The sequence below is a fragment of the Alexandromys fortis genome, unplaced genomic scaffold (genome assembly GCF_014885135.2).
Source record: "Alexandromys fortis isolate MF-2015 unplaced genomic scaffold, M_Fortis_MF-2015_v1.1 scaffold_0, whole genome shotgun sequence".
Taxonomy (NCBI): Eukaryota; Metazoa; Chordata; class Mammalia; order Rodentia; family Cricetidae; genus Alexandromys; species Alexandromys fortis.
Window position 1 is genome coordinate 39,364,661 of NW_026067949.1, and position 22,795 is coordinate 39,387,455.

The 22,795-nt window shown below is 36.6% G+C and overlaps 1 protein-coding gene across 1 annotated transcript in view; it reads right to left on the reverse strand.

Moving 5' to 3' along the window:
• The window catches only part of LOC126506607 (transmembrane protease serine 11G), a 34,732-nt gene that overhangs the window by 6,948 nt on the left and 4,989 nt on the right, over positions 1 to 22,795 (reverse strand). The window contains exons 2-6 of the mRNA XM_050150323.1: positions 10,801 to 10,922; positions 9,373 to 9,491; positions 6,535 to 6,602; positions 5,740 to 5,900; positions 499 to 537 (exon numbers count right to left, since the gene is read on the reverse strand). Coding sequence (XP_050006280.1) covers positions 499 to 537; positions 5,740 to 5,900; positions 6,535 to 6,602; positions 9,373 to 9,491; positions 10,801 to 10,922 — 509 coding nt within the window. The remainder of the gene's footprint in view (positions 1 to 498; positions 538 to 5,739; positions 5,901 to 6,534; positions 6,603 to 9,372; positions 9,492 to 10,800; positions 10,923 to 22,795) is intronic.

Consider the following 22,795-nt stretch of genomic DNA (forward strand, 5'->3'; position numbering starts at 1 on the left):
TGAAATCATTAATAATTAAAAGTTAACTCTCATTTTAGTGTATTTAAAGTAACTTTCCTTTGATATTAGTTTTTCATATTTTCTGAGTTATGCTATGCATAACAGGTTACTCCAGTGATAGGTGACAATTATTGCAGATAAATTACAGCCATAATATTTTAAAATCTATCAAATAGATAATATTTTACATAACATAGTTAGTAGGTTTCATTTAAATCTATGAAAATTTATATTTTAACGAATAAGTCAAATAAAAATAAGTAGGAAACACTTGTGGAATTTGTTAAGGAGGTCAGCAGTGCATATTACTACTAAAAGAAAATATTGCTAAAAAATTCATAAAAATTCTGTTAGTAATGTTCTCATTGATTAAAAGTCACATATCCATTTAGAAATACTGTAGGTATTTGAGAAATGGGATACATGCAGATAAAGACCAAAGTGTTGTGAGTTTGAGTCTTTGATTTAATAACATATCAGTGACATTCTTGGACTCACCACTGTTTAGAGTATTCTCTGCTTGTGCTGCATTCATTTCTGGAAAAAATGAAATCAAGGTCATTTTTCAGTGACATAAGTGTTATAATTTAAAATACAATGCCTACATGGTATGACATCTTCAGATTGGGAAAAAAATGAACTAATGAAGACAGTCAATATAAAGGCAATAAAATAAGCCATGAAAATGGGTGCTGAAATATGAATTAAGATTCTGACTGCACATGGATTTCAGGAAGATCCTGATATGAGTCTAAAATCATTGTCATAGACAGACATTATTTGTCTGAAAGATTAATGTCATAGCAACTTATTGATGTAAAATTAGGTGTGTAGAGCTATTTTTACCTGTGTCCTCCAACATGAGTAAAAGCCTTTCATTCTGGCTCCACTTGCATGGAGCTGTTTAGGGGTGGTATACAAACCATCTTCAACGTCTGGTATCTAGGATTGGCCCATAGATTTTTTTTCCTATTGTATCAAATTCCACCTGCATCTAACATGTTTTCATTTTTACTTACAGATAAAACTTGAAAGTGATATACTCTGTGACTCTCTATGCCAGCATGTGTAGTGAGATTCGGGTCAAGTATATCGAGATGAAAGCTGGCTAGCATTTCAGGGTCAGCTCTTTAGATCAGTCTCAAGGGACACTGAGTTGGAACCACTGTTAGGAAGTTAATTATAGAACATGCTTAGAATTCAGTTCTGCCAACAGTAACCCCCGCCCCCCGCCATGTCTTCCCTAGCCCTTAAAATAAATGTAGATTTTTCTAAGTGGCCCTAGGTGGTCAGGACCCTATTATGTCCTCGGTGTCACACTGAACTGCTCTTCCTCCTTGACCTTCAAGGTCTTAACTGTGTTCAGGTGTTGCTTCTGTTGGCAGTCTTTAATCAACTAGCTGCCTGCTTCGTCAGAACGCTTTTCCCATGGCCTTTCCCTGCAGGGTTTCCTGTCTTTCAGACCTCAACTTTAAAGATTTCTTCTTTCACAGTGCTTTCCATGACAGAGCAAACTAAAGTCTCAGGTTGTTGTCAGGACAACATTATTTGTTGCTGCCCAGTTTGTTCACTTTCTCCTTTCGGTTAGAATATTGATTCTAGGTGTACAGAGATTTCAGTTCCTAAATTGAATAGCATAGTTGCTGAGTGAATAGATGAATAACCATTATGACTTATAATCTACTGAGTTCTATAAGATATGCACTGTGTTGCATAATATCTTTGTAGTGATGCCATGATACAAGTCTACAGAAGCATGGCGTAATACTTGTTGACAATCAGTCTCAAGGTCAGGCAGTTCGTCCTTCACATGAATGTCTTCTGTACGTTAGTCCTACACTCTAGGTCATAATTCTCAGTGAGTGGATTATGGTTAATTTGTAACTTATTAACAACTTTCTCCTAAACCAGTATCTATCTACTCAGGAAATATTGATCTACTTCTGTGATGGAGCTGTGTCTCATATAGAGGCATGATTCAATAGATGTGCTCTTCTTTTCTGATAGAAATATTGTAAAACTTTAGTTCTGGGCCAAGATTGTTCAGACTCAATTTTCTTTTTTCTTCTTCTGTAAATGCAACCAGCTACTGTAATAGTGAATGCAACCATTCAGTGCATTTGTGAATTTTGCATCAGTGGATTCAACTTACTCTCAGTCAGAAATATTTGCAAAACACTGAATCTGACTTGTATTTTTCCATTATATTCCCTAAATGCCAAGTACTTACATATAATTTATGCTATATTAGATATTGTAAGTAATATATAGTTTATTAAAGTAAATGGGGGGACTGGAGTATTAGTATTTCACCTAACATGCCCAAGGTCCTAGGTTTGAGCTGTGGCACAGTAACACACACACACACACACACACACACACAGTGCATGGGGAGACATGCATATATCGTATAGCAATACTGTGAAATTTTGTAGGAGAGATGTGATATAAAAATTATTTACTACAGTAAAAGAACTCTCAAAGCTATAAAGAAGGTGACAAAATGGTGAAAGACTTCAGAATTTGAGGAAGGAAAAGGGCTGGGCTTTGTGACCTTTCTTTAATTTTACTTATAACCTAGACTAGGGACCAGAAAGGTCTGTCAAAAAGTGGCCGTCAACAAGTTCAAAGAAAACAGTCTCAGGAAATGTCCAAGTTTCCTATGCAAAGTACTAAAAGAAGGGAAGGACAATAGAGATTTACCTAGACCTCTACTGTAAGTCGATTCTACAGAAGCAATGACACCAGGAATCCCCTGACCATCCCAGTTCCCCTGCTGTGACCAAAACACTGGTGGACAAACTATCCATCTGTGGAGACATCTGTAGATTCCTGTCTCTACTCAATGGCATTAGGAGATCCAGGTCCATAGACAGAGTATGAAACTACAGGGCAGTCCAGAGAAGCACATTCTACAGCCATGAATAGCAGGCAGCAAAACAGCATAGTGTTGCAAGAATCTCCAAGACTAAACCACCATTGAAATAACAGAAGTAGGCAAGAATTTAGACTCTCAATGTAGGCAAGATTGAATGTGTGCTAAATGGAAAAAAAATATTTATTCAGGATTAAGATTCTCCTAGTCTATCATGTTCAGAATATACAAATTCTCATAGAAAATGAAACAATACAAGATGGGAAATCTGCAATTTGAATGAGAACACAAACAACCAATGCTAATTCTGAGAGATCTAGAGTGTTAGAAATAATTGATGTAGATTTTGAAGAGCTGCCACAATCAATGATCTTGTAATAAGTGAAACATAGAAAAATATTAACAGAGCAGTAGAAATAATAAAAAAATATTGAAAATGATAGGGATGAGAAAAAATTGCTGTCATATAAGAAAAATAATAGCAGTGATAACAGACCAACTGATTTGATGATATTCCTAGTGCAGATGGATAATGGGAACAGCATCAGTGAACTTGAGGAACAACATCAGTGAACCTGAGGACAGTAGCTGAATCATTCAGCTTTAAGAGCAGAGTAAATGGACCCAAACGAGCAAAGTCTTTGGTGTCTGTGGGATACTTTATAGAACACGGATACTTGTGACTTTCTAGAATGGAGGCAAATAAGAAAATTCCTCACGATTGTTAAAGACAGAAATGTATAGGTTCAAATAATGAGAAAACTCCAAATAGGGCAGAGTACTGAGAGTCATCATAATGAAACCGTAAAGAAAATAGACATGAAGGAGAACAGAATGAGTCTGAAATTGACTTTTAAGAGACTCCTTTTGTATCTCGCCCACTTTCAAGGAACTGAATTAGCTTACAGAATTATAAGGCAAACATTTGCCAGATCCAATCCCCTCCCAGTGCTGAGCTCAGCGTGAGTGTGCATCACTGAGTAGCGCAAACATTTCCTGCACCCAAGGAAGCATAGTGTGCTGTGAAAGAAAAAAGATAAAAAGTCAAAAAAATTCTTAAACAAGTCTGTGGAGCACAGGTGTGTGTGTGTGTGTGTGTGTGTGTGTGTGTGTGTGTGTGTGTGTGTGTGAAATAATTAGACAGGAGACTGAAGTTCTGTTAGGGGACAGATTAGCTGATGTCTATATGGATCAACAATGATGGAGATCTGGAGACAATCTTGTGAAGGACATCAATATCCCATAAGGTAGCAGGAGGTGAGTGTCGTGTGATTAATATAGGGAGGCGGTGTGGTAGGATTAATAAAGGGATGTGGTGTGGATGGGATTACTATAGTAATAAGGAAGTTGAGTTTCTAATATTTGTCTTAAAAGGAGTTCAAAATAAAAATTAAATTTCAAAAAGTGACAACCTGAGAGATAGCCCGGGTGGTAAAGTATTTGTCACACAGCACAAGGACTGGGATTTGGATACCTAGCACCTATGTTAAAAGTCTAGGCAGGACAGAGTAGCCCTAGAGTTGGGAAAGCAGAGACAGGGCTTGCTTAAGCTAGTCTACCTGTCAGTGAACTCCAGATTCACTGGAGAGAGAACTCTTCTCAAAACCTGGTAGAGAGTGACTGAGTGAGGAAGAAGTCTGATGTTTATGTTTGGCCTCTACAGCCACATAGAAGCACAGGTATGTGTACCCTTCTTCCCCACTCCCTCCCACCCATACACACATGAACACCTGCACACACACACACACACACACACACACACACACACACTTGTAAAAATAAACAAAAAGACAAGGTCTCTTGAGTAAACTGGGAGCATGGGGACTTTGCGGGAAGGTTGGAGGGGAGGGGAGAGGCAGGGAGGGGAGAAGAGAAAAATGTAGAGCTCAATAAAAATCAATAAAAAATAAAAATGTATCTCAGATATGCATGAGCCCTTACTAAATCTCTTCTTTATGACTGTGGCAAAACCTATAATATAACTTTCTTTTTGATATATCATAATCACTCTCACTCTCTCAAACAATTTTGGGGAGAAAAGTAATGGGGTAAGATATACTGGTAACTTGTAATTTGCTGTTGGCTTTCCAATCTCATTTCATATTTTAAAAATTCTAATTAAATACAACAATTTTCTAAGTTAATTTAGAGGCTAGCAGCTGTCTGAGAATTATAAAGACCTTTTTAATATCTCACATACTCAAGAAAAAAAATAAAAAATAAAATCTCACATACTCAATATTTATCAACTACCTCTTTATGTCTGTGTTGAAAGTGAGATAGGTTTTTTTTAATTTTTTTAATTTTTTTTTCTATGGCTGAGATACATTCTAACAGGGTTTGGCATTTTGCTTCAGCTCACTCTATGTCCCAGGTCAAGTATATCCTGTGTGTTGTAGGAAGAATATGTTAATCTAAAATGAACTCCACTTGTAATTAGACCATGTTTGTGCCCAACATATTATGATTATTTTGTTCATATCATCTTCACATTCTATATTCAGTTGGGGAAACTCTTGCCAAAATAAAAGAGATTTAGATCTAGTGTATCAATAGTAGAAGTTAGGCTACTTTTAAATACCACAAACATTGTTACTTAATTTAAAAATGTTTCCAAGGTTTGTTTTAATAAGAGAAAAAATATTTTTATATTTAGGTAATCATACAGTTCTTATAATTATCTTCATACCAACCAAGGAAAGATAATCTTTGGTGCCAAATGAGTAAGAAGTTGTTCATTAGTGACTCAGAGACCTAGAATAAAAACGGTTTTGTTTTATAGTGAAATAAAGAAGCTTTCTCTGGAGACAGATAATAATTAAAAGTGTTAGGTCTTGTGAGAAGAAAAAAAGTGTCTTTCTTGCCTCTAAGATTAGGTAATGAAGTGTCTCTCTTCATGAAGCTCTGGGTGGATTGCAACTTCTTGTGCAAAATGCTATCAGCTTGTCTTTTCAAAGTGCCCACACTGTTACGGGGAAACTGAAATTTAATCAGTACGTCTGCTTTCAAACCATCATTACTTGGCCTGAAAAAGAAAGGCACCAACGTAAGGCAATGGCCTAGTAGTTATTCTTAATACTATACTATTAGTACTTCAATATTGCTTGTAGCTTTAAGAAAAAAAATACTAAATGCAGCTTATTGTCATGATTATCTCCTTTATATATCACACAGATGTTAAGTCCTAGATTACCCTCAGCTCAAAAAACTTAATCATAATCATAATGGAGAATGGAAAATCATAAATCTGACTTTGTATTTATACCATCTATAAATAAACTTTGTATTTATATCACATATAAATACGTCTATATCTATATATACATATATATATATAAACTTTTGTTTTTTAAAATATTTCTAGTAGGTATTTACTATAAAACAAGTAAAATCAACAGAAGTAACTAAGGTTGAGGGAATTTTCTATTGAAATATCTTTTGTCTTTTCAAAGGATGAAGAGAGGAACGTATTTCATGATTACTCAAAAAACTCTCCCACTGTGCTCGGTATAGGAGCATTTGCATTGTGAGAAGAAATTGATAGCTTTTCTTTGGTATATGTAAAGTCTTTACATCATGTCTGTAAAGGAAACAGGTTAAGAATAACTGCACAGTACATAGTTGCTTTTCCCTCATATGAGTTTATTAACTATGGTTACCTGAAGTTGACAACCTGAGATTTGATATAATGATGCTTTAAACTGGATCTGTGAAAAATCACATCTATCTGAAAAAGAATATAAGAGAACTTTGTTAAGTATTAATTGTGTACATTTAAAAATGCTAATTTAAAGGTTACTGTGATACAAAATGTCCTTTACTTTAACGTTTGTTTATAGTTATCTCAAAGATGCTCAATTGAGCATAATCCTGTTGTCATATAACCCTTCCTATGATTGGAAGGACTTTCTATGTGTGTTTGAGGATGATCAGCACAAAGAGCTGTATTAAGGTAGACAAATCAAAAGCAGGAACTGGAGCCCAGAGACTGTGTAAGGTTGTTGTGCATGGACTCATCATCAACTTGACATCCGTGTCTCGAAACTCAGTTATGTTAGTCTCTGAGTGTGATGGAAAGATCAATTTTTCAGTTTGGTAAAACAGTTTTACATGAAGTTTTGATCCTTCAGACAATGGTGTTGGGAGGATGATGCACACACAGTTAGGCACTTCCACAAACTTAATTATTTATCAGAAGAAATGCACAAAATATTTACTTAGAATAAAATATGTCAACGAATGCCACAATGTACTATTTTGGCTTTACTATATGGAATACTTCATCGACGGTAAAATATCCCAGATCAACTTATTTCTTAACAAAGCAGGAACAATGGCAACAGGACGACAGTTCTTGCAAGCCCATTTATTGTCATTGACTCATCAAGCTGATTTGGTCAAGCTAACCTTGACCAAGCTGTATCTGAGCAAGTAGTTGCACAAATCTCAGTAGGGCTGCCAAATAATGAAATGAGCTGTATATGACTAGTGCTATTTACTCATCATTTAATTTACAAAGTCCTCTTCAATGAAATTTCATGTGATGTTATATTAGACAGACTGGGGAGATGTGCTTCAGGAGATCAATAACTGTTAGTAAAACAAGTGGCCACGTGTTCCTTTTTAGCATATCTAGAAGCATTTCTTATGGAAATATTTTTATTATACATGTCTAATACATATATATATATATATGTCCTTATAAAATATCTAGAGAATCTACTATAAAAACATTGAAGTCACTTAAAATTATTATCCTAGGAACCTGGCATGCTCTGGGTATATATGCATTCATGTACACATATAGACTATTATTATCACTTAAATTTTATACAGAAAATACACAAAATCATCCCAGAGATGCAGGGCTGGTTCAACATACGAAAATCTATCAATGTAATCCACCATATAAATAAACTGAAAGAAAAAACCATATGATCACTTCATTAGATGCTGAAAAAGCATTCAACAAAATTTAACACCCCTTTATGATAAAGGTATTGGAGAGACTAGGGATACAAGGGTCATACCTAAATATAATAAAAGCTATCTACAGCAAGCCGACAGCTAACATTAAATTAAACGGAGAAAAACTCAAAGCCATCCCACTAAAATCAGGAACAAGACAAGGATGTCCACTCTCTCCATACCTCTTCAATATAGTGCTTGAAGTTCTAGCAATAGCAATAAGACAACATAAGGGGATCAAGGGGATTCGTATTGGAAAGGAAGAAGTTAAGCTTTCGTTATTCGCAGATGATATGATAGTATACATAAGCGACCCCAAAAACTCTACCAAAGAACTCCTACAGCTGATAAACACCTTTAGTAGCGTGGCTGGATACAAGATCAACTCCAAAAAATCAGTTGCCTTCCTATACACTAAGGATAAAAAAACAGAGAGGGAAATCAGAGAAGCATCACCTTTCATGATAGCCACAAAGAGCATAAAATATCTTGGGGTAACCCTGACCAAGGAAGTGAAAGATCTATTTGACAAGAACTTTAAGACTTTGAAGAAAGAAATAGAAGAGGACACCAGAAAATGGAAGGATCTCCCTTGCTCTTGGATTGGGAGGATCAACATAGTAAAAATGGCAATTCTACCAAAAGCAATATATAGATTCAATGCAATCCCCATCAAAATCCCATCAAAATTCTTCACAGATCTGGAGAAGACAATAATCAACTTTATATGGAAAAACAAAAAACCCAGGATAGCCAAAACAATCTTATACAATAAAGGAACGTCTGGAGGCATTACCATCCCTGACTTCAAACTCTATTACAGAGCCACAGTATTGAAAACAGCTTGGTATTGGCATAAAAACAGAGAAGTCGACCAATGGAACCGTATAGAAGACCCTGACTTTAATCCACAAACCTATGAGCACCTGAATTTCGATAAAGGAGCTAAAAGTATACAATGGAAAAAAGAGAGCATCTTCAACAAATTGTGCTGGCAAAACTGGATGTCAATCTGTAGAAGAATGAAAATAGATCCATATCTATCACCATGCACAAAACTCAAGTCCAAGTGGATTAAAGACCTCAATATCAGTCTGAACACACTGAACCTGATAGAAGAGAAAGTGGGAAGTACTCTACAACAAGTGGGCACAGGAGATCACTTCCTATGTATAACCTCAAAATCAAATTTAGTTACTGGTTTTCATATTAACTGTTCAGAAAATGTTTACATTATCTGCAACTAGTACTGTGTATTAGTCAATAAACAAACTGCACCAGAGATTGAATCTGACTTGCATTGTATCATTTATAAACTAGCAATGTTCTCTACATCGTATTTGGCTTCCCGCTGTGGTGTGTATGCATATTCACATGTTTAGCAGGTCATGTATGTATGCAAATGCTTGTATATGTATATATGAATTTGTGTTGAGGCCAGAAGTTAACATCAGGTGTTTTCTCGTATTGCCCTCCACATTATATACTTTCAGGGTAGCAATGGTGGTAGTAGCAAAGTATAGATCTACCTCATTGCTGAGTTTTTGTTTCAGGTCTATCCGAAGTCTTGACTGTTCTATAGATAAATCTGAGCTATATGTAATGCTGGGAATCCGGAAGGAGGCCTGGTAGTAATAAGTCTTCTCATCTGAAAGGCAGAACAGAGATGGATAACTTTTGTTAATTACTTTGAGCAAAAGAAGTCAAAATGCATATTTTTTCTCTGAAGATTATTATGCTGGAAGCTCAGTCCTCCATATAATAATTATGAGCGACATGAATCTGACAAGTAGGGAGGGGAGGAGCTGACTGTCATGATTGCCCAGAGATTAATATTGGCTTTACACAGTGGGTTAGTCCTTACAGGTGATTAATTCTTATGAAAGTCATGTTCCTTCTTGTCTCCTGTGTTCTGTCTTTCCATGTGATCCAGGCACTACTCAGCCCTGACACGCACTCCTCCCATAGTGCTATCTTCTGTGTTTGTAAATAGAGAGTGTTTGTTCATTTTCTTGCCACCCAGACCCAAATAATCACACAAAACTATATTAATTACAATATTGTTTGGCCAATATAGCTTACATCCTAAATTAACCCATTTCTATTAATCTATGCACCACCATGAGGTTGTGGTCTACTGGTGAGATCTTTCTTACCAGTAGTATTTTTCTCCTTCGGCAGCTACATGGTGTCTCTCTGACTCTGCCTTCTTTCTCCCTGCATTCAGTTTAGTTTTCCTAGCTGTATCCTACCTTGCCATAGGCCAAAGCAGCTTCTTTGTTAACAAATGGTAATAAAACATATTTAGAGCATACAGAGGGGAATCCCACATCACCTGTTTTGATGGAGTTTGTTGCAGTCATCCAAACTAGCCTGTATCACTGTCACCTGTAGCCTGTTTTGTTGATAAAGTATCCCGTTTTATAAAGCGTCTTATTATAGAAACATTAAGCAACTGACAGTCATATATCAGTGCACTTCAGAAAATTAAATATCCAACAGATGTAGCTAGTATCTCCCCTAACCATTTTAAGATCATATATCATTATAATCACCATGGTTGCATTTTTTCTGGCACAGTCATTACCCATTTATTATAGGTGGTATTTCATAGTAAGTGACAATTTAAAATACTAAGCAATTAACTAATGTCATAATACAATAGGTCAACACCAAATTTAAAAATACTACTGTAATAAATTTTACTATTAGCATATATATATATCATCACGCCATAAATAGCATATCATGTGAACTTTTGTGCTATTCAAAAAATGGTATTACATGAATAGCATCAGGTTTTGAATATTAAAAATTATTTTTTACACTAAAGATTACTATTGTTCAAATTTATTCTAATGAAATTTTATTCTGTAATTGGAGAAAATGTTAAGGTTTAGAAATATATGTTTTCAGTCTTCAAATTTCCGAAGTAATACAATAAAATGTGACCTTACCATACACCAAAAAGTAAACAAGGAGCCCAATGGTTATTGCTAAAGCCAATGAAACAGCTGTGGTAGTAAGAGCAACCATCCATGGTTTCCAGGAACATTTTCTTCTACCCAGGATCCCTGGCCTTTTGAAAGAAAAATGCATATTAAAAAGCAGTGAGTACGCTAAGGCTATTATTTTTTTACATTCAAATGATTTCTCTCTGAAGTTTATAATTAGTTTATATTATATTTTACAACATTTGAATATATTTAATGCAATATAAGAAAAAAATACTACAAAAATCAAACTTACTTTTTAACTTTAAACAGTCAACATTATACAGAGGTTACTACTGTATATAATTTCTGGTCCATGATGATTTTTTTTCTTCTTTTTTGTTTGGTACAAGATCTAATATCACAAATGTAATTGATGGGCCTCAGATAACAATGAATCTCTGAAAAGGATGGCATTTGGGTTGTTGTTCCCACATAAAGAACTACAGCAGTTCATAGATGACCAAAGTTTATTGAGAGGAACAGAAATGAGACTTGGTCTACTGGATTTGTTGTTTTGTTTGTTTGGGTTTTTTTTCACAGTTTTACATGTAAACCATGTAATTAGGACATGTAATTTGTACTGAAAATAAGGAAGATGAAACTATAATGGACTCAGTCAAGTAGCAAAGAAGAGAATTATGATGAAGAATAATTAGCAAAATAAAAAAATCACCAATATCACGAATAAATATAAAAATGGGAATTCAGAACTCTGGCTTGGTATAATGAATATTACATAGGGTTGTAACAATTCAGACTTATGTGGTATTTTCTTGGTTGTTGCTTTTAACCAAAGATGTTACTAGGATAAGGTCAAATATAATCAAGGAAATAGAACATCATAATAGTTGTGTGAAGAATAGAATAGAACAATAATAGTGTCAGGGGCTTGCGAACACGATGAGGAGCCCATGCTTCTGATCACAGTGAGTGTCTGAAGGTGGCACGAATCTCCATGGAAACAGGATGTTATGATAACCTTTTCCCCCATCCCAGTGTCAGGTTCTTCTGTGTAAAGACAAAATCATAGAGCAGGGGCTAGAACACTGACATGAGCTGTCCAGGGTGAGCTAATGCATAGAGAAACTGTACAGGAACACGATTCTGAAAGTTTACCATGTTGGTTCTTGTTCTGTACAACCTACCCTTGAACATGAAGAGTTATTTTTTCTGGAATAGGTACCTGGTCATAGAGAGGCATAAAGGGGTCTCAGTTAACAAATTGAAGGGATTAGCTGAATAGCTACCATGGGCAGCAATGATCTGGAGGGAATGGAGCTCTCTCTACAGTACAAAAGAGAACCTAGAATATCCACCTCTCATGTGTTGATCGTGAGTGAGCCCCTTTGCTTACCTAGCCATGACATTATAGGTGAGCAACTATGCCTGCCTGGCATCGACACTGACATCCTTGGCAAACCACTATCACTGACATTGACAATGTGTCTGGGATCTGAACTCCAAGTTTCAGGTTTGCACAGAGCGTGCATTTTGTTTTGTTTGTTTGTTTTTTTCATCTGAGTCATTTTTTTCCAGACCTGAATCCTGAAGAAATTCTATAGAAAAGTTAGTGCTTCTCTTTCGGAGACTATAATGTCTAAAATGTCTTCAAAACTTGAGAGAGATGGACCCATTGTTTTGTTTTCCTCTCTGGATTAGCAATAGAATTTTGTTATTATTGTTGTTGTTTTTGTTTTTGCTACATGGCTTCCCTGTAGCTTTGACGCCTGTGCTGGAACTAGCTCTTTTAGACCAGGCTGGCCTTGAACACAGAGACTCTCCTGCCTCTGCCTCCTGAGTGCTGGGATTAAAGGCATGTGCCACCACTACCTGGCAGAAAACTCTCTTATAAAGATTTTGTTGTGTGACGAAAACATACGTGTGTGTATATATGTGTGTGTTCTAACGGATATGATTAGTGTAGGAGCTAGCTATGATAAGCTAAATAGAAACAGACCACCCAAAGGAAGTTCTCCCAACCATTATCACCTGCCAGTGTAGGACTCAGCTATGATAAATTTAATGGAGGCCTGAGTCTTAGTAGCTTACCCTGAAGCAATACCTGGTTGCAGGAAGGGCCACAAACTGAGATCACCTGAGCACCACCCAAGAACAGAGCACTCAAAGGAAATGCCTAGCGTTCCAACCGTTGTAGATAGGATCACCTTCCAGCACACACTCACCAGGCCACCCCTAGACAAATGTCAGCGAAACAGGGGTCCTGAACCTTAGAAATCCCTCACCCCCACCTTTACTACTATAAAAACCCAACTCTAACGAAGCTCGGGACTCTCTGATTATTCTGATATGTTGGACACACTGTACAACTTGTACAAACTTGTACAAAATAAAGGCTCTTTGCTTTTACATACAGGACTCAGTCTCCTTGTTGGCTTTTGGGGGACTGCGTGGATCTGGGCATAAGAGTTAGTTGTTGAATTACTCTACCCCTAGTCCCTGACTCAGTTACCATTTCATGCTTGAGCCTCACATGAGAAAGAGTTTATTCTTCTAACCATGCAAACTCACTAGAAAATATTTATTTCTTGATTTCCTGTAAGTAATATGACTCTTCATTTTGAGTTTTGTATTAACCTTATTTTAACTTCATTATGAGGACTGTTCTAGACAGATAGAAGCTTGTCCTTCATAGGTATTTGGTAAATGCTTTCTTACTAAATGAAATAATGTGGTATGAAACAATAAATCATTAATAACTTAGAATCAGAGTTTTAAAGCAAATGATTTTCTTCACCCTTGGGAAGATGAGACATGAAATTGAGCATTACCTGCAGTCTAAGTAAAAATAACCAATTTTATTATTTAAAAAAAAACACTGAATGACATTCTCTCTTTTCTCCTTCTTGGCTTCCCACTTCTCCTCCCCTAATCCCTCCAATTTAAAACATTTAATTTTGGTTAGCCTATCCCAGTGAGATGACTAAACAGATTCATTGTAATACAGGAACATTGAGCTTTAACAATAGCTCCGATATGCAACTAAAGGGAAAGCCACAGGTGACCCTGTCCTTGTGGTTCTAATGTCATCATGACCCATCGGTGACAAAAGCTACCCATTCATCAACACTCTCCTCATGTCAATCCCTCCCTGATTTCATTTAAACCTGAAGTATTTTGTTTTCTAGACAGTCTAATAGGCAGGTGTTTCTTAGACCAAGCCTGAGCAGAATTTAAGAAGAAAAAAAAAAAACAACCAGAAACAAAATGAACAAACAACAACACCCTCTTCCACATTGATCGTGTTTTTCAATGTCACAATCTTACCAAGGGTCATTTTTCAGATCCTGTCTCTCCACATGGACCTCTTACTGCCTATTCTTTCTTCCAAATATCATCAAATGCTTACTTCACAAAAATGGTGTCACTTAATAATATAGAGGAAGAGTAAAGACTTTTCTTCCTTGCCAGCAGAGGCCATATGATAGGAAAAGGTATAAATGAGGAGCTCAGCATCGTGGTCTCAAATGTAGGTGTGCAGCTAGCACACTTGAATTCTTAGCCTAGTAGCCCCCTGCTGCCTTTTATACCATCGTACAGTTTCAGTGTGTGGTGCTTTCTTCCTGGTAGGTTTATCACAAAGACAAAATGAATGCTTATTGTAAACATAAGAGCTTGTATAGCAGCAGCTGAAACCTGGCAAGGACTCTGGAGTTTGAGTTATTTGATTGCTGTTCTTTACCAGGGCATTTGTTTATAAAAAGCAGCTGCGAAAGCACACACAAGAAATTTCCACACAGAAGGAGCTAGGGAGCCTTCCGGGCAGGCTGGTTCATGGGGTGCGAGGTGCGGGGGAGCTACGAGAGAAGGAGATACATGGAGACACTGGTGTCTAGGACATTGGAGTTTGGGTGGCACTGTGGGTACAGATTATTACAAGCTCAGAGAGCAGTTAGGGAAGCTAACAAAGCCCTGATTATCCCAACAGATTCTTCCATCAGATAAAATGGTTTCCAAATTTGAGATATGGAAATCACCAGCAGTAATTTCACAAGACTGGAAGCCGTCATTATGTAATGAATGTCGTGGGAAAAGAATTACTGGAAGAAAAGAAATGCACAGAGGAATGTGTAAATAAAGATGGAAGAATTGTCAACTCGGAAGTTTTACTTCCTTGACTATGAAAAGAGAAAATAATTTTGGAGAAAATCGTCATGCAATAGTAAGGTTCTCACTCATAATCTCGGGGGCTTCAACGAAGAAGGTGATTTTAATTGTACCAATGGATACAGTAACACTCATAACATTGTTGGTACAGGCACATATGCTAAAATTTAGATTATAGATTAAGTGAGACTTTTTTTTAATCTTTCCTGTCTCAACAGGTTAAATGCCTTGCTTTCATAACCCCATGTTTTTCAAATAAAAATTAATGTCTCATAATTGGAAAGTTGACTCATGTCACAAACAAAATTAGACAAAAATAAATGACGTTTCAGTAGGTAAGAGTTCAATGGGGAGTAATCAAGGTCAAGATACGCAACCTTCCAAATCTCTGTGTGGATTTGTAAATTTATATTTCTTGAGGGAAACTTTAGGTTACTTAAGTTAGGTAGATAATTAAAACTGTATTAGGATTTAAAAAAAAACAAATGCATAAGACTGCAATTGATGAAACTATTGAGGGCATCTTGCCATAACATTCCTCCCCAAAATTTTTCCCAATATGGCTTCCATGTTTTTGTTGTTTCTTTGGTGGTTGTGGTGGACACATTTTCCCCCCGTCTTAAAATATTTTCAATTATGAGTTAACATACTTTGACCTACACATTAAAGTTAGGACTTACTTTCAAAGTTGGGGAATAGTTTTTATTTAAAAATTAGAACTTGGGCCAGCTGAACTGGGACTGATGGAGCATGTGATCAAACCGGACTCTCTGAAAGTGGCTGACAATGAGTGCTGACTGAGAAGCCAAGGACAATGGCACTGGGTTTTGATCCTACTCCATGTACTGGCTTTGTGGGAGCCTAGTCTGTTTGGATGCTCACCTTCCTAGACCTGGATGGAGGGGGGGAGGACCTTGGACTGCCCACAGGGCAGGGAACCCTGACTGCTCTTTGTACTGGAGAGGGAGGGGGAGGGGAAGTAGGGGGATAGGGGAGGGAAATGGGAGGAAGGGAGGAGGCGGAAATTTTTAATAATAATAATAATAAATAAAATTAAAACTTGGAAGTTGGGGGGTAAAAATCAACCAAAGTTTTCCTATGCTGGAAATAAGTTTTGAATATAATTTAAAATGCTGAATAATTCAAATAAGAACCAAAAGAGGAAACACTGTGTGGACAAAACAGACAGGTTCTCACTGCCATGGAGTTCATGAGTCAGCAGAGATTAAATTAACAAGTAACTTTGAGACAAAGCTTTGTCTCAAAAAAAAAAAACCCTCATTAATTAATAAGAGACTAGAGGCCAAATACTGAGGACCACTGCCAGGTGCTTAACAGGGTGGCCTAGAATCATTTATTCCAAAATGCTCTTTCAGTTAAGATGCGCATTAAGAAAACTGGTTAAAACAAGAAGCTAATATCAACAGTTGTAGAAATAAAAAAATAGCAAAAATTAGGGAAGAGGTTTAGGAAGCAGTGATAAAAGAGCAACACACAAAACTAATCAAAGAATTGGTTCTTTGAAAACACTAAGATTGACAAACTAGAAGACCCAAATTAACAAAATTGGAGACAAAATGGGTGAAATTACAATAAATTTCAAAGAAATTCAGATCATAGGAGAATACATTGAAAACAGTAAAAAGGTGGAAAACCTTGAAGAAACAGATGAATTTATAATTGATATGGCACACTAAAACTGAAGTCAGAAGACAACTTAAACAGATCCATTACAAACACTGATAGCAAAGCCTAAGAGAATCTGTCCACAAACGAAAGCTAAGGACCAGGGGGACTCACTGCCGATTTCTGCCAACTACTGAAGGAAGACCTAATACCAATACTTTTCAATTAATTAGTTTTATATACTGAATGGGGAAGATGCCCACTATAAGCGGTATTATCCTGATACTAAAACTGGTCCAAATTTACATATCTTACATAATAGTGAACAGAAAACAAAAAGTACTTTTGTGGTATTATTTTTCCCTTCAGAGCTCACTGGCCATCTGGAGGGGTCTGTACATGTAATAGAAAGAGGTTGAATTGTTTCTGACAATATTCATTGACATTTGAATGTGATTTGGATCTTGTTTCAGGTCTGGTACCTGACTTTATTTATCTGTAGAATGGAAATGATTTCCACATAACGATTGTGAGGCAGAATAGATGGGAAGCGCTTGTTTAGTGGTAGCAATTATGAGGTTGGGTTACAGAAATGACTGTCTGCTTGACCCCACTAAACAAAATTAGACAGCTTGAAACATATAAACAACATATAACAGCTCTGCTCAAGGCAGGGATGCTAACACATCATTTGCTTATTTTGGAGGTTTCTGTCAATCAAAGACTCCCTGTACAGATAATTTCCCTGCTTTTCCATTACTCACTCTTAGCTTTTAGTGGCAAATACCTGCCAGAGGGTGACTGTATTACATCAACTAAAGGGAAGTAGTATTTGTACATGCCTGTAGCTTTCTTTATTATTAAAACTCCTTCTCTCAGTGTCTGACGCATTAAGATGATGCATCTGGTTTCTTGGTATGGCTATAGTCTTAGGACCCCGGAAAAGGTAGGGAGAGGTCCTTGACTCAAGATTGCTCCACCTTTCCCAAACGGGTTTGGGAAAACAAAGAATGAGGTGTAAGGGTGAAGCACAGTTCACTATGACAGTAAAAGCAATTGGGAATTTTCAATAGATATAAGTAAAGTTTAGTGGGAAATTTAACATTCTCTGGAACCTGATTCATCCAACATCTATGTGAAGTTCAAAAGAAAAATATCACTAAGCTCATTTTTCAACTGAAGCTACTGTGGTTCAAGTTGCTTACAACTTAGAATAGTAATAATAGTTCAGGTGACTTAAATTTCATATCTTTATTTGTTTACATTTTTCCTATAAGGTTGTAATGTAGAATTATCATACCAATGACCATGGGAGAAGATTAGGAAAATAGAACTTGAGATAAAGTTTTTACAAGAAGTAATTTGACAATTTTTTCAAGATCCATTAGGACTTGAAGAACCACAAAATGTATAAATGCAGGGCATGGCTACAGTTAAGCGTACCTCTGCCAGGCAAATATGCCTTGACAACCCAGGCTGAAGGGTTAAGTTGCCCAGGAGACACTGTGAGAGATGCACACTCGGGTCACATGACAGTAAGGACACTGACTATCTGAAATATGACCTCTTAGATACGCAAAAGAAGTAGAGGAAGCCAGGGAATGATTAAATAAGCTAGCTAAGTGAGGATATTATTTTATTTACAAACAGAACAAAGCAAACTGTTAAGTTCACTCATAAAGCTTTCATACAGGCTGAAAATGGTGAAAATATTGACATTTTCATATGAGCTAAACTAGTAGATTAGGGAACTAAGAAAGTCATAGGTAGATTCTTGAGAAAGAGTGATGCTTATAGATTTGATATGTGGAAGGTCAATTATTTTATCTCTTTCACTTAGAAGAGCATGAGAGCACAGATGCTGAGAATTAGAAATTAAAAAAAGCTGAAGAATCTGGCAGAGTTATTGTGGAAACTAAAAAAGAGAAGTGCAGATGCCAGGAAGCATTGGATGCTTGTATGACTAGATACATTCTTCACATTTGTAAGGTAGTCTGTGCAGAGGTAAGGTGCTGACAATACCTTTCCAATGTAGGCATTATGAGTTGGTGTGGGAAGTCCTTCTGTCTATGTGTTGCTTTTATTGGTTAATGAATAAAGAAACTGTTTTGGGCCTATAGCAGAGCTTTAGGGAAACAGGGCTAGGTGGAGAAAACTAAATTGAATGCTGGAAGAAAGAGGGCAGAGTCAGGGAGAAGCCAAGAAAGGTAGAGCCAGGGAGAAGCCATATAGCCCTATTGGGGACAGATGCTGTAACCTTGCCAGTAGGCCAGAAGCCTCGTGGTAAAATATAAAATAATGGAAATGAGTTAAATTGACATGTAACAGGTAGCCAATAAGAAGTTAGAGCTAATAGGTTAAACAGTGATTTACATAATATAGTTTCTTGTGTGATTATTTTGGTGCTGAGCAGCCAGGAATGAAACAAACAGCATCCCCCAACAAATTGGCACCCACATGGCCAACTAAAATCCACTTAAAACCTGCGAGAGTTTGGGAAGGAACTCGAGACACAAAAGAACAGAGTTAAGTATGGTTTGGTAGCAGAATTTTCTTGGGTGGGCTCTGTTTGCTAGAAGCAAGCAGAGGCATGGCTCCTTTAAGAGAGGTTTTCCTGATTTGGTGGTAGCAGAAAAAAAAAAGCTGCGCCATTTTGAAAGGCCAGCTTTCTGGGCTGTGCTGCCAGCATGAACTCTGACTCTTTCTGGAGGTCATTTAAATGGGTTTTGTGAACAGAGTGCTACAAGTTGCTTAATGGCAAATAGACCTGCTGTGTGTCTGAAAATGAGCAATGTACATGGCTCTCAGAGGCAACAAATAGCTCCGCCATGCTGAACTGTGCAGAGCAAACAGGCAGGGCCGTGTATACAATAGTAAAGCTGCCGCTTAAGTTTTTAAGAAGCACTTAACATTTTAAGAAGTGCTCCTGGACAGTAAAGAATTACAGATATACAATAGGTCAGATTCAGCTATGAAAGGCCTCTAAATGGGTCACAGTGCTGGACAAATGTATGTAGGCTTGGGAAAGAGAAGAAAAAATAAAGTAAAAGGAAGTACATAGTTTTAAAAATAAAACAAAGTCTTTAAAGATACAGAGTACAGACAGTCATAGATTAAAAGAATAAAGATAATAAAATAAATATTAAAAAATAATAGAGTAAAAATAGGCCATGTAAAGATGAAAAATTCACAGAGAGTCTGGATTATATATATTATTGTGTTTCCTTTGAATTTTTTGACTGTGAAGGAGCTAAGTACAGAGAGATATTTCATTGTATGGACTGCTAAGCTAAGCCAACAAATACTTTTACAGGTATCATGACTTCTGAATTTGGGTCTAAGAATAAGTTGCTTTGGAAAAGAGGTTTTTCTTTTGTTTCCACTGAAGATGAGAACCTGTGCAATTTTTCTAGACTAATGTAGTGTGATGGACCAAGACCCCCTGAAAGGTTGCCTTGAACACCCCTCACATATTACTTTCCCTGATAAATAGCAGAAAGCAGTTTGGAGAGAACTACACCCATATTCCCAAATATTGTTTATAAATGTTTGTTTACATTAAAAGGGGAATACACTATAGAAATTTGCATTGGTATGGATCATGTTTTATGGATACAAATTGAAAGTCAATTTTGTTATATGTATATTTCTGCTCTTGATTAAGGTATTGTGTCTGTGGTGCTCATTTAAAAATGTAGCGTATAATTAAGAAATATAGGTTAATAGATAATCATCTATAATAGTCAAGCTTGTAGTCATGTTAGTTAGATTTTCTAGATATATAGAGATATAGTTTAGTTAGATAGGTATTCTTCAAATTTTTCAAAGACCTTCAGAATATGGCATTTAAATGTTTTAATAACTTAGGTCTTTTTATGACAGAGACACATTTGCTCCTGGCAGCACCAATTACTTTGAGAGGAAGATGGGAATCAAGGAGGCTCCTTATGGAGTTTGTTAGCCATTTGGGAAAGAAATTGCTCCTGCCTAGATTGCTATGTGAACTGAATATGCAGGACCCACAGAGAAATGACTGCTGAACTTGCCTAAAAGTGAGACCATCCTGCCAGACATTCTGCGGGACACAGTAGAAAGTGACTGAAAATATGCTAATATAGGTGGAACTGTTTTTGAAATTTCCTGCTTCATAGAAAAGTCTTCTGGATACTATGGGCCTGTGGGCTGAAGATGGGTGCCCCAATGGTACAGAACAACTTTGGGTGACTTTCCAGGCAGCAAAATGTCTCTGTCAATTCTAGAGTTTTGGAAGTAGCTTACAATGCACTTCCTATTTTCTTAGGTAATATTATATTTTTCTGGAGCCTTTGATGGAGTTAAAGATTAGACAGTTATAGTTATAGTTTTTCTTAGTTATGATACAAGATAAAGTAGATATAGATATTGTAACTGTAATTCTTGCTTGATACCTGTTTTGTTATATGTAATTTTACTACATTAAAGTTAAAGCCTTCCTTTTTGTTTAAACAGATAAAGGGAGATGGTGTGGGAGGTCTTTTTGTTTGCTGTGTTGCTTTTATTGATTAGTGAATAAAGAAGCTGCTTTAGACCTACCTATAGCAGAGCTATAGGGGAACAGAGGTAGGTCGGGAAAACTAAACGGAATGCTGGGAGAAGGAAGGTAGAATTAGGAAGAAGCCATGTAGCCCTGCTGAAGACAGACGCTGGAACCTTGCCAGTAGGCCACGAGCCTCATGGTAAAATATAAAATAATGGAAATAGGTTAAATTAAGGTGAAAAAGCTAGCCAATAAAAAATTAGAGCTAATAGGCCAAGCAGTGATTTAAATAAAATATTTTCTGCGTGATTATTTCAGGGCTGAGCAGTTGGGAATGAAAAAAGCAGCCTCCTTAAACAATAAATGGTGGAGAGATGAAAGACAAGAAAACTCAGTCAGGCTGAAACTGCCATTAAGGGATTTATGGTGGGGAATAGAGAAATGACTCAGAGGTTAAGGGAATATCTTGGTCTTGCAGAAGACCACAGTTTAATTCTTAGTACTCACACGACAGTTTACAAGCATCTATAACTCCAGTTCCAGGTTTTCTGAAACCCTTTGCTGGCCAACATGGGCACTGTGTATATGAGGTAAATATACATGCATTCACACAAAAAAATAGTAATATTCAAGTGACTGATATATATAAACATTCACACACATAAAATAGTAATATTTAAGTGACTGATATATATATAAATCTATAAGGGAAGCTGAGGTAGGAACTTGTCACAAGTTCAAGGCCTGCTTGTGCTACAGAGTGAGAACTTGTCTTTAAGAAGGAAGAGGTGTATGGAGGAAGAAGAAAGAAGAATGAATGAATAAACAAAAATTTCTAAGCGGTCATGGTGGCATACATCATTAATTCCTTTTAAGAAGCAGGCGGATCATGAGTTCAAGGCCAACGTGAGTCACAGACCAAAACTTATATCAACAAAAGATCCTAAGGTTTACAAGAGGGAGAAAAGTGGAAATCATTATAAGATTTCAAATTTGTGTATAATTTGGTGTGACAGATGATACATATAAGAAATTAAAAAATTAGAGCTACTCATCACACACATTTATAGTCACATCACTAAGGAGACTGAAGGAGAAAGATTGTAGTCCTTAGCTTGGCTGGACTAAATAGTGAATTCTAGGTCAGTATGGAACAGAGACCTCCCACCTTAGAAAGAGGTAAAACACATTATAATAATAAATGAGTTGACAACAACAGCAACAACAAAACAACTCTGATGCACTAGAACAAGACTATAAGAATGAGAGAGTAGTGTTAGAAGTTCAGATTTGTGATTCATTGAGAGTAACTCCCGGTCATGACCAGCCCAGGGTGTGGACGTGAGTGATGGCGTTTGAGAAAAAAAAATATATCTGAATGAAAAGATCAAGGAAATAAGTGATGAGGATGTCAACCATATCATTCAAGGCATTTGTGCTATCTCAAATGAAGGCAGGACTTAGGGAAGAAAAAAGTAAGCACAAGTCTACTAACAATATGGATCAAAACTTTAGTCTGGGGTCCATAGGGACTACATGGAGGTAGTGAAAAAGGTAGATTGTACAGAAGTGTGAACCTCAGAAGAACCAGGCAATTGTAGAAGGCTAGAAGAGTCGTGGTCCATGATGGTAAAGGGAACAAAGATTAAACTCCAAGTTGTGAGTGTCTGGAGTATAAGAAGCCCTTAT